This window comes from Octodon degus, unplaced genomic scaffold (assembly GCF_000260255.1).
Source record: "Octodon degus isolate 3935 unplaced genomic scaffold, OctDeg1.0 scaffold00008, whole genome shotgun sequence".
In the NCBI taxonomy this organism is placed as follows: domain Eukaryota; kingdom Metazoa; phylum Chordata; class Mammalia; order Rodentia; family Octodontidae; genus Octodon; species Octodon degus.
This window is the reverse complement of record NW_004524584.1, coordinates 18,965,344-18,976,355: the sequence shown is the minus strand read 5'-3', so window position 1 is coordinate 18,976,355 and position 11,012 is coordinate 18,965,344. Positions and strand designations below refer to the sequence as shown.

At 60.8% G+C, this 11,012-nt stretch overlaps 1 protein-coding gene across 1 annotated transcript; it reads left to right on the top strand.

The window, feature by feature from the left end:
- The first annotated feature begins 3,571 nt into the window (after window positions 1-3,571).
- Irx4 (iroquois homeobox 4) lies at window positions 3,572-7,041 on the top strand. Its single transcript, XM_023707008.1, has 4 exons — window positions 3,572-3,814; window positions 4,285-4,394; window positions 5,092-5,420; window positions 5,726-7,041. Exons 1-4 carry the CDS (start codon window positions 3,572-3,574, stop codon window positions 6,574-6,576), a joined length of 1,533 nt encoding a protein of 510 aa, XP_023562776.1. The 3' UTR covers window positions 6,577-7,041.
- The last annotated feature ends 3,971 nt before the right edge of the window (window positions 7,042-11,012 follow it).

Sequence of the window (11,012 nt, the reverse complement as noted above, 5' to 3'; positions counted from 1 at the left end):
ACAAAGTTTTCTGCTAGCCGCTGTGTCTCCGGAGGGCGCCGCACAGACTGCAAGTTTCGGGAACCGGCAAAGGGAGGGATGCGAGGCTCCGGGCGCTGGGAGACTGGGCCTGCGCCCCAGGCGCCGCGAATGCGCTCCCGCCGCTCGGGACAGCGCCCCGCGAACAGGGGGAGGGGGGATCGCGGGCGAGTGGAGGGAAGGGCCGGAGGAGGCGTTGGGGACCCGGACTCGGCGCGCAACCTCCGGGGTCCAAACAGCCCAGGATCGCCCACGCTGTACTCGACGCCTGGAGCGAGCTGCTCCAGGCCCAGGCGTCTGCCCACAGTGAGCAGGGTAGGCGCCTGCCTTGGCCCGAGGCCTCAGGAGAGACCCTTGCCGGGCACCTGCACTCCCTCCTGTATCTTGGCCGGGGGTCAACTTTCCTTGGCTGGAAAGTGCTCCTGGCAGGGTGGCCTGGGGTTTGGTCTGAGCGTCGGGGGCTGGGCTGAGCACAGGAATGTTGGACCCGGCCTGTCTGCCCTGAGGCCTCCCTTCTCAGAGAGTGACACCAGTCACAGGAAAACAGGTGGCCCTGGGGCACCTGGCGTTTGGAACTGAGGTCCTGAGTCCCTGCAGCCTGCTCAGGCCCTCTCTGCACTGTTTGAGAGCTTTCACTAAAGCTGGACTACCAGTCCTCGATCTGCTGGGGGTCTTCATACTGGGCCTGCAGGCTAGGGGCCCCTTCGTGCTGCTTCAGGCCTCTCACCTAGCAGACTACTGGGGCTCTGGGAGTCTTCGTCTGTGTTCTCTTGCTAAACCGGTGTCTCAGCTCAAGGCTTGGGCTTTTACAAAAGTCATTGGACAGTTTCCCCTGTATTCCTGGGACACAGGTGTCCTAGAATGTCCTTGCCCTGGGCAGGGGCCAAGGCAGACTGCAGGTCACCCGCAGGCCTTCTGATGTGTGGGCTGGAGGCCAGCAGACTGACCTTTCGTGGAGGATTGGAGATGGGGGCCTGAGTGGGCCAGGCTGTGTGGCGAAGTCCCTGTATGGCTGGGTAAGGCCTCAAAGCCACTCAGGCTACCCCTACCCCCGAAGGAGGTTGGTGTGCAGCAGCCAAGAAGTGGGGTCCAGTGAGTCATATTTCTGGGTGTGGGAAAGGATCACTCTTAACAACTAGGGGTTGCTGGGGACCAGAAAACTCTATAGGCCTGCAGGCTGAAAACCAAACTCAGGGTGCCAGAGAGGCCAGGAAGCCATAACCCCTCCCAAAGTCCCCTGTGGACTTTATGTTCCTGCCCACTCCAGGATGGAGATAATGCTCAGAAGTTGAGCCCAACCTGTTCAGAGCTGGACCTGGTCTCCACGGAAGGAAAGAGCTCAGACTGGGTGGAGCCCCAAGGCACAGGCCACTGAGACCCAGCCCAGCCTGCCCAGGGGGCCTGGGAAGGGGACAGTGAAAGGGCCAGTGCCCTGATCGTTGAGCTCCTCTCCTGGGGTCCGGCCTCATCTCAATCTCAATCTCATTATCAGGAGAGAGCGAGTTGTTTGTAAACAATAAATAATGGAAAGTAGGATGATGCTGAGCTGCACAGGCCAGGACTGGGGGGAGGGAACGGAGGACAAGGGAGGAAGAGGGAGACCGAGATTCATTTCCACCGAGAAGCCCCGTGGCTACTTCCTGATTATTTACAGGAAAGTGGTATTAGCAATTCAGGTGAGAAAGAAAGAAACAGGGCCTGCCACGAAATCAATACAGAATTCAAAAACAATTATTAATGTCATTTGACTCGTGTTCTTTATATATCTCTCGCGGCTACCACGCTAAACTGTCTGAATAATTTGCATGGGCGGCTATTCATTATTTCTGATGGTTTCCCTTTGCCAGCCTCTCGGACGTGGCCGGCTGCGGTCCAACGCGATCGGAGAACTCGTATTTTCATCTGTAAATTAAAGCAATTACGCAGCAGATATTATATGATGTGTACTGCGGTCTCCAGATAGTCATCAATCACCTTCAACAGAGCTGTCAGAGGCCACAGATTTCGTTTCTGGGAGGCAGCCTTGCAGCTGGGGAGAGGGCAAAAACGTCATCATTAATTAGAGGGTGACCCTGGGGCTATTCACAGGTCTGAACCCAGGACTCTTCCCGAGCAAGTCTGTACAGAGACGCTGCACGGGGTTCCGCTCCAGCCGGGCCCGAGCAGCAGGGCGAGCCAAGCTCCGAGAACCGCGGAGCCCTAGGCCGGCAAGAGTTGCGGGGAGCCTGGCGTCCCCTCGCGTCCAGCGCGCCAGGCTCCGCACAGAACTCGGGCAAGGTCCCAGCAGGCTGGCAGGGGTCCGGGGAGGGCTTTCGGCCCAGGCAGGAAGCTTGCAAGACGGGGGCCACTGGGGAAGGCGCCCAACACATCTCTACCTAGCGCCTGGCCCGGCCAGCCCGGGTACAACGAGCCTTCAAGGGGCCCCGCTGGCTTGGGAACCTGTTCTCAGCGCGAGCGCGCTCAGGGACAGCGGGCAGTCCTGGCTCGAGGAGGGGCAGGGGGCTGCCAAGGAGGGCGGCCCGCGGCGGCTTGGAGAGGAAGGGGAGGGAAGGCGTCAGCAGCTGAGCGGAAACTTCGGTGACCCAGAAGGGGAGGGGCCTCTGCCAGGGTCGCCCGGAGGTCCCGGGTGGCACCACACGGGTGGGGGTCTGGAGAGGCTCCGCAGCTCCGGCCCACGCGCCGCCGGGCTCTCGGCCGGCGTGGGGTCTGCAAGTGGCCCCGGCACGCGTGGTGAACAATGGTGCGTGGGGCGCGGCCCCTCCGCCCGGGCGAGGCACATCTTCAGCGTTGATTACATCTTCACCCAAGACTCACCCGCGTGTCCCCTCCAGGTCTCATTTGTAATTGAGACTAATGATTACAGGAGGGGCGGGAAGGAGCAGCTGCTCATTAATTAATTTCTAATTAAAAGTGCCTTCCGTGCGGGTGACTAAGGAGGAACAGGCTTCGCCGCGCAGTATCGACTCCCGGGCTGAAGCCCATTTGTTACCGGCCCGCGCCTGGCGCCCCAGTCTCCGCCCTGCCGGCCCGGCCGAGTGACCCGCGTGTCCGCGGCCGGCGTGGGCTGACGTCAGAGCTCCGCCGAGAAAGCGGCGCACGTCTGACTTGGCGGTTCGCGCGATTCGTTTTTCCCCATATTTTGCAAAATATGTATTTGTGTCGCCGCTGCGAGGGCGGTCGGTCCCGGGGCCCCCTCGAGGCTCCAGGTTCGGAAGCGGAGGCCGCCGCCGCACACTTTCCGGCCCGGCTGGGAAAGTTGGCCCCGGGGCGCCGTAACCGCTCTCACGCTTCGTCCTCCCAGCGCCTAGGAGCCCGCACCCCGAGCCAGCCCCGCGCCCCGGGCCGCGCCCGCCATGTCCTACCCGCAGTTCGGATACCCCTACTCCTCCGCCCCGCAGGTAAGGGGCGCGGCGCCCGGATCCGCCCCACGCCTGGGCGCCGGGTGAGATCCCACGGTGAGACCCGGGGCCCCAGCGGAGGGGGGGCGGGTCCCGGGCGGCGGGGGTGCCGGGCGCCCGCGCGCTCTTCCTCGCCCCTCTCCCCGCAGTTCCTCATGGCCGCCAACTCCCTGGGCGCGTGCTGCGAGCCGGGCGGCCGTGCGCTGGCCGAGTCCGGCCCCGCCGCGCCCGCGCAGGCGCCCGTCTACTGCCCGGTCTACGAGGGCCGGCTGCTGGCCACGGCGCGCCACGAGCTCGGCTCGGCGGCGCTTGGCGTCTACGGGGGCCCCTACGCCGGCGCGCAGGGCTACGGCAACTACGCCGCCTACAGCTCCGAGGCGTCGGCCTTCTACTCGCTGGTGAGGCCCCGACGCCCGTCCCGGTGCGGGGTCCCGGCCCCCAGCTGCCGGCGGGCGGACAGGATGACCCGGGTGGGCGGGTGGGCAGCCGCGCTGCAGCCCGGTCGGGGACCTAGGGGGCGGTGTTCAGCGTGTGTATTGTTTGCCTTCCACTCAATCACTGGCTGGCGCAGTCTAGTGAGCGCACTCGGGCCAGACGGGCTTGGTTCCCTCCTCCTCTACCAGCTCCTCGGCCTGCATCCCCGCCCCCTCTTCCACCCCTCCCCCTTCCCTCCTCCCACCCCATGTTTATGCTTCTCCATCCCAGTTCCCTGACGCCCCGACTCTTCCTCTTGAGCCACCCTGGGGAACCTCCTGCTGCAGCCAGGCCTGGGCTCTCCCCAGGAGCTGCTGGTGGGAGGAGGGGCAGGGGTGCGAAGCTGGGGTGTGTCCCTGAGCCCGGACCCCAGACTGCTCCACGGCTCCTACAGAACAGCTTCGACTCTAAGGATGGGTCAGGATCCACTCACGCGGGGCTCGCACCAGCCGCAGCCGCCTACTACCCCTACGAGCCAGCCCTGGGCCAGTACCCCTATGACAGGTGAGGACCATGGAGCCACCAGAATGTCCCTGCCCATTGGGGAGGGGAGAGGTCCTGCTATTCACACCACCTCTGTGCCTGGCTGTGGCTGCTGCCACACCTCTTTGGGGATTGCTAGGATGCTCCCCATGCTGCCCTTTTATGGGAAGTTGGGTTTGGAGGGCTCAGGAGAACAGGCCATTCAGGGCCTTGGGGCACCTACCTGCACCCTGGGAGGTACAGCACCCTCCCCTTTAGGGAATGCAAGAAGACGAACCCACAGCCAGTCTGGGACAACACCAGGCACAGGTGCCCAGCATCTTGGGCAAGGCTTCAATTCAGAACACCCCCAGGCCCCACTGACTCCTCCACCTAGTGGGAGACCCCTTCCACCCAGCACCTAACACATTAGGTGCTGGGCCTTGTGTCTGCAGTATGTGTTTACGGTTTGGGGATCAAAGGCATAGGAGCAAAGCCCATAAAGTAGCTCAGGGAAATAGCTCTGAGGAGTGACAGAGGCCATGACCTCTGGGCTTGGGAAGGAACCAGCTCCCTGTCATTTTAATAACATTATCTTCGCCCTGGGCCATAAAAGGCGGGGTGGTGCCCACCCCAGGCTGAGGCCCAGGCTAACTCCAGTGAACCAACTATAATAAATGCAAACCTTCCTGGAGGCAAAGCCCATGCCTGTGCCCCCCACCCCCACCCCTGTCTGCAGGTATGGGACCATGGACAGCGGCACGCGGCGCAAGAATGCCACACGGGAGACCACCAGCACGCTGAAGGCCTGGCTGCAGGAGCACCGCAAAAACCCGTACCCCACCAAGGGCGAGAAGATCATGCTGGCCATCATCACCAAGATGACCCTCACGCAGGTCTCTACCTGGTTCGCCAATGCACGCCGGCGCCTCAAGAAGGAGAATAAGATGACATGGCCACCCAGGAACAAGTGCTCTGAGGAGAAGCGATCCTATACAGAGGGTGAAGAGGCAGGCGAGGAGGAAGAGGAGGCCAGAGAGGAGCCGATTAAAAGTGCCAAGAGTGAAGGTGGGTGAGAGGTTGTCCTTGGGGACCCATCCCCTGGAACCCTCCCCAAGAGTGGTAGGCCCTCCAGAGGCAACAAAGTGGGTGAGTGGGTTCCCAGTCTCTGGGGTGCCATGGGAACCCAAAGTTCCCTTTCACAATGTGGTGTGCTCATCAATTTCAAGTTGAATCCCAGCCAGTCTTTTGTGTTAGTTGTTCAAGGCCAAGACCCTCAGAGGAGATGAGCTTTCCCAGCTCAGGGTGGGAAGGCCTGCAGCTGGCTGTTAGCGGAGGAGGGACCCTGACTGACTGCACTACATCCCTTCCAGTGGCCGAGCCTGCAGGCAAAGAGGACAAGGAGTTAGAACTCAGCGACCTGGATGACTTTGACCCGCTGGAGACAGAGCCCCAGGAGTGTGAGCTGAAGGCATCCTTCTCAGCCCTGGACAGCGGCACCCTGGAGCGTGTCCCCGCCCAGCCAGAGGGCCCCGCCCCTCTCCCGGGAGCTCAAGGCAAGGAGGCCTCGGGCACCCTTCGGATGTCCCTGGCTGCCTCCAGAGGGGGCACTGCTCTAGAGGAGGACTTGGAGAGGGCGCGGATCTGCCTCCGGAGCTCAGTGGCTGGGCCAGAGCCACAGCCGGGCACAGAGGGCAGCCCTGGGGCCTGCGAGGCTAAGATGGGCTTTGTACCTGCGGGGGCGTCAGCAAGCCTGGAGACCAAGCCGCGCATTTGGTCACTGGCCCACACAGCTACTGCTGCCACAGCCGGTGCCCTGAACCAGACGGAGTATCCCTCGTGCATGCTCAAGCGCCAAGGTCCCACCGCCCCTGCAGGCGTGTCCTCGACGCCCTCTGCATCCTCACCCACAATCCCAGCCCCCGCGGTGGTCCTGGACAGGCACCAGGACTCCCCAGTGACCAGCCTCAGAAACTGGGTGGATGGGGTCTTTCACGACCCCATCCTCAGGCACAGCACTTTGAACCAGGCTTGGGCCACAGCCAAGGGTGCCCTCCTAGACCCAGGACCACTGGGACGCACCCTGGGGGCCAGCGGGAACGTGCTGACTGCGCCACTAACCCGAGCCTTCCCGCCCACTGCACCCCAGGATACCCCAGCTGCTGGCTCCCCTAGAGAGCTTCTGGCACTGCCCAAGGTGGGCGGCAAGCCCTTCTGCACCTGAGCCGTGGGTCGAGCAGGGAGGGCAGGGCTCTCTCCTGAGAGTCCAAAGGAAGGCGAGGCCCAGGGAGAGAGAGAGAGGAGCCAGGCTTTGGCGCAGAGCCCTACCTTCCTCCCACTCGCTCCCTGGCCCCACCTGGTCCCGAGTCTGCTTTCCCGAGCCTTCCCGAACTCGAACCTGCCTGAAGGCGCTCGGAGTGTGGGAGCCCCAGGCATAAAGTTTACGTCCAAAGTTTACATGGAGAAGGCGTTGGGCTCCAGACATTTGCGGCGGCTGCCTGGCGTAGAGCAGCGCACAGCACACTCCCGACTCCATCCTACCCACGGCGCTCACAACAGCACCTCCACCGACCTCACACTGCTGCACACTGTTGACCAGAAACAGTTATGCTTTTTTTAAATGTTATGTGCACACCAGTAATTGCCTGCTTCAGAGAGAGGCTGATATAACAAAACAAATAAAACCTTGTGGCGGTGTTTTCGTTGCAGAAAAGAACACATTGGGAACTCAAAAATCATGTGGGGGTTTGGTTGGGGGCTTCCACACCAGAGTCCACCCCAGGAAAGTCCCTGCCAGTCTAAGACAGATGCAACCCACTGCAGAGGATCCATTCTGAAGTTACAGGGCACGGGGACCCAAAACTGCCCACTCTGAAGTTACAGGGGTGCACAGAACCTGAAATTCCCCTTTTAAATTCCCCCTTCACAAGACTCCCTGGAGGGGTTACTTTGACTGCATTAGAATTAAACTTCCTGAATTATTTGTGGCTCTGTCCTAGACTAGGGTGTGGCTGCCCCTGGCTGCCTCAGCTTCCTGCCTCTCCTTTGCGCAGCATCCTGGAGCCCAAAGCCTTGGGCAGCACCCACTGCCCCGATCCTGCCTGCCCACCCTTTGGGACAGCCTTTAGCTTCCACCACTCTGAAAGTGAAAGAAGTGAGAGCAGGTATCGGAGAAGCCTGCAGTAGCCACAGACAGGAGACATGAGTGGGACTATGGAATGGGAACCCTGGGGCAGGGAGAGCAAAGGCACAGCCTGGCCTGGGCCTTCCTGTGGTTGCTGAACTGGGTGGATGCAGCTGGCAGATGCTGGGCACCCCCAGGCCCATATCTGCACCTGCTGGTGGTGGCTAATTGAGTCCACAGTCCTCACTGTCTCCCAGGCATGCACTCCTGGCTCTCCAAGTGCCCAAAGCACTCTGCTCTGGGCCCTCTGGTGTCTCCCAAATAACCTGGTTGCACAAGAAAGATCGGAGCTGGAGGCCCTAGACTGATAGCCACCGAGATGCAGGTGGGAGCCTAGGACCCCCTGGCAGGCTACACAGCTGCACAGGTGTGACAGAGCTTGCTTTGGAAGCCGGGGTGGGTGGGGCAGAACTGGGCCCCAGAGTCCTCAGCTTCTGAAATGGCCCTGACAGGCTGAGCCTTGGGAACGGCTGGCCTGATGGTTGGAGGGCTGGAGTGAATCTCCACACCCTCTGAGAGAAATCACAGACTGCTGGCATTGGTACTCCTGGGGCTCTCTGGATACCCCATGTGGGGGACTCACCCTGGCCCCAGATGGTAGACTGGGCCCCGGGGCCCCGGGTGCAGACCCTGAGTGTGGACCCCAAGTGCGGCCCCCGTGCAGACCCGGCAGCCTTCGAGAGGGCCCGCCGCAGTAATTGGATTGTACCCGGCCTGGCGCTGTCACCGCGTTGACTTTCGCTCCCGTGGATGATATTATCGAGACTCGGAAGCTCGCCGCTGATGTGCCTGTCAAAAGCCCGCGGCGGGAGCCCCGGCCTGGCGAGCGAGCATCAGCCAAGATAATTTGAAGTGAAATTTTCATTTTGACAGTAAACCCCTCAATTTCTAAAGGCTGCGCGCTCGAGAGCTCGCTGGCAGGGGAGGCTTTGCAGAAAGCCCACGTCTTAGACTGAAAAGGGCAAAAGAACTCGAATTAGTTGTAATAGATAAAAGGGCAAAAATAAAGAGTCAAGGGTACTTGACAGTAATAGCGAAAGTGGAGTCTCGGGGGAGACTCGTTGAGGCCCGAGGCTGGGGCGGCAGGAATTTTAATGCGGCTGCGGAGGGCAGTGAGAGCCCCCACCCCGGTCTAGACAAAGCCAGGCCTTCCAGAAGGAGGCTTTGCCTGGGCAGCAGGGCGAGGGTTAGGGAGGTGAAATAGGGTCCGGCCTGTCCTGGTGCCCCAGGAAGCCCCGCAAAGGCGGACCAGGGCACAAGGTGGTGCTGGGTTCAGACCCCTCCCCCTGGGTGCCCCTGCAGCCCTGAGCTCGTCACCCTGGGGACCTCTGGCCGGGCTGGGAATTCCAAGAGCCCCATCCTGGTAGGAACCTAGGGGCTAAAGGGGCTCATTTAAATGACGGTGAAATAAAGATATCAAGGGGAGGGGTTAGCACTCTCGGGGGCCACACAGCGTAGGAGCCGCTGCAGAGCAACTCCCAAGACCCCACCCCTCACCTGGGGGTGTAGGTCACAGCGGGATGATCCCACCAGGCGGTCGGGGCGCCCGCCTGTGAAGACTGGGGAGAAGCCGGGACGGAGTGGGGCGCTCGGCGTGGAGGAGCAGCGTGTCCCGCGTCTCCCGAGAGGGTGTCAGGAAGGGCCAGGGCTCAAGCGCAGCAGCGCGGGAACGGCACTCTCCACTCAGGCGTGGCGAATGCAAACAGCAGAGGAGAGGCTAAATTAACGGCACTCTTTACATAGAGCCCAAATAAAACTGTAATCAGCGGCGCGTTACTTTTCATTAAGCGAGTCTGACAGCAGCATATTCAGGCCCGGCCAGCGAACAGGCGCGGGAAATATACGGCTCCCCCGGCCAGCCCGGGCTGAGATAATTCCTTAAGCTCCATTAACAACTCGTAGCCGCAGGAAATGGGCTCCGGAAAACGTCTCCAAATCTAAAAGCTTTATCGACCCTCAAACCCTGGCTGATGGTTCCATTTTTTTCTCTTTTCTTTCTTTCTCTCTCTCTCTCTCTCTCTCTCTCTCTCTCTCTCTCTCTCTCAACATAAGGAGAGACATCCAGTAAGGTAATAGAGTCTGACAGGACACCTTCTTAACTAGAGAGAGCCAGGAAGCCAGCCCTTAAATGATATTTAAAAGGCAACCAATTAAGATTTAAAGTGGTCGTCTCCTGAGATTATGCACGCGATTTATGCCACCTACTTCTCCAGCACTCGGGCCTAGGCTGCCCTGATGAGACAGCACAGTGTTCTCTCTCTCTCTCTCTCTCTCTCTCTCTCTCTCTCTCTCTCTCTCTCTCTCCCTCTCCCTCTCCCTGCTCCTCTCCCACCCTCTCCCTCCCTCCCTCTCTCCCTCCCTCCCTCTCCATCCCTCCCTTCCTTCTTCCCTCTCCTCATCCTTTCTTCTGGGCAACGACCAGCCGCCCTCAGGAAGGACACCCCCCAAGGAAGCCTCTCACAGGGTCTAGCCTTGCCTATGGGGATGGGGACCTCAAGCAGAGACTTCCTCCTGTGCGCTGAGGTGAGAAACCCTGTTCCATGCTCTTCCAGCCCAGCGCCTCCACCTTCTCCTGCTCTTCCAAGTCCCAGAGGTCTGAGCCTCTCCTGCCTGTTTGTTCTCCTTGGAACCACCCAGCCCAGGGACCTCTGAGAAGGCACAAGGCCCAGTGACCCCAGAACAATGGGGGGGGGGGGGACACAGCAACGCAGGACAAGAGCAGAGACCTAGGAGCAGAGGTGGAAATGGGGAGCAGAGGGCTGCTTCCTCAGCTGGGTGGCAGTGTTGGGGAGCCTCAGGAGATGGCCCACAGTCTTGCTCTCACTCACCCTTGCCATCCCCAGCAGCCCCCTCCCGCTCCTCATCCCTGGATGCTTGAGGGTGCCTCCAAATCTGCTGCCCCCACAAACCTGCTGTGCACCTTAAGCTTCAAGAGTGAGCCCATCCTACCATCAGGACCCCCAGGTCCTCAGGCATGGCCTAAGAACCACCGCTGCTTCTCCTCAGAATCTGAAACCCAGAATGGATTGAGGAAGTGGACACTGGGCCTCGGAGTCTGCTGGCCTGAATGGATAGACAAGAGGGGACAGGAAAGGGCTGTGGGGTCAGCCGGTGCAGAGGTGCAAGCAGGTCCTGGCTGCTCCGTTCCTGTAGCACGTAGGGCCCTGCCAGGGCCCTGGGAACTCCGTGCCACTCTGGAGCACGTTACACAGAACATACCTGGTAGCCACACGGTCACTTCACAGTGGAACCAATGCAGAGTCATGACTGAAAACCAGCTGAGCTGGACTAATGTCTCTCCTTTTCACAGTGCTGCATCCCTAAAACACACATCTTCATCATGTGGCTGTGTGTGCCATGCTTGGGGACAGACACCCCACTGGCCATGGGACCTTATGGTTAAGCACCACAGGGTGCAGAGCCCCCACTCTGGGCTGGTGGGGTTCCCAATAGTCAGGTGCACCAGACCCCTGAGC

Excerpts from the sequence above, each read along its gene's own strand:
- Irx4 (XM_023707008.1), top strand. The coding sequence starts at position 3,572 with ATGGCCGCCAACTCCCTGGGCGCGTGCTGCGAGCCGGGCGGCCGTGCG. Across the intron at positions 3,815-4,284 it reads CGTCGGCCTTCTACTCGCTG|AACAGCTTCGACTCTAAGGA; the intron begins GTGAGGCCCCGA and ends CGGCTCCTACAG. Across the intron at positions 5,421-5,725 it reads TAAAAGTGCCAAGAGTGAAG|TGGCCGAGCCTGCAGGCAAA; the intron begins GTGGGTGAGAGG and ends CATCCCTTCCAG.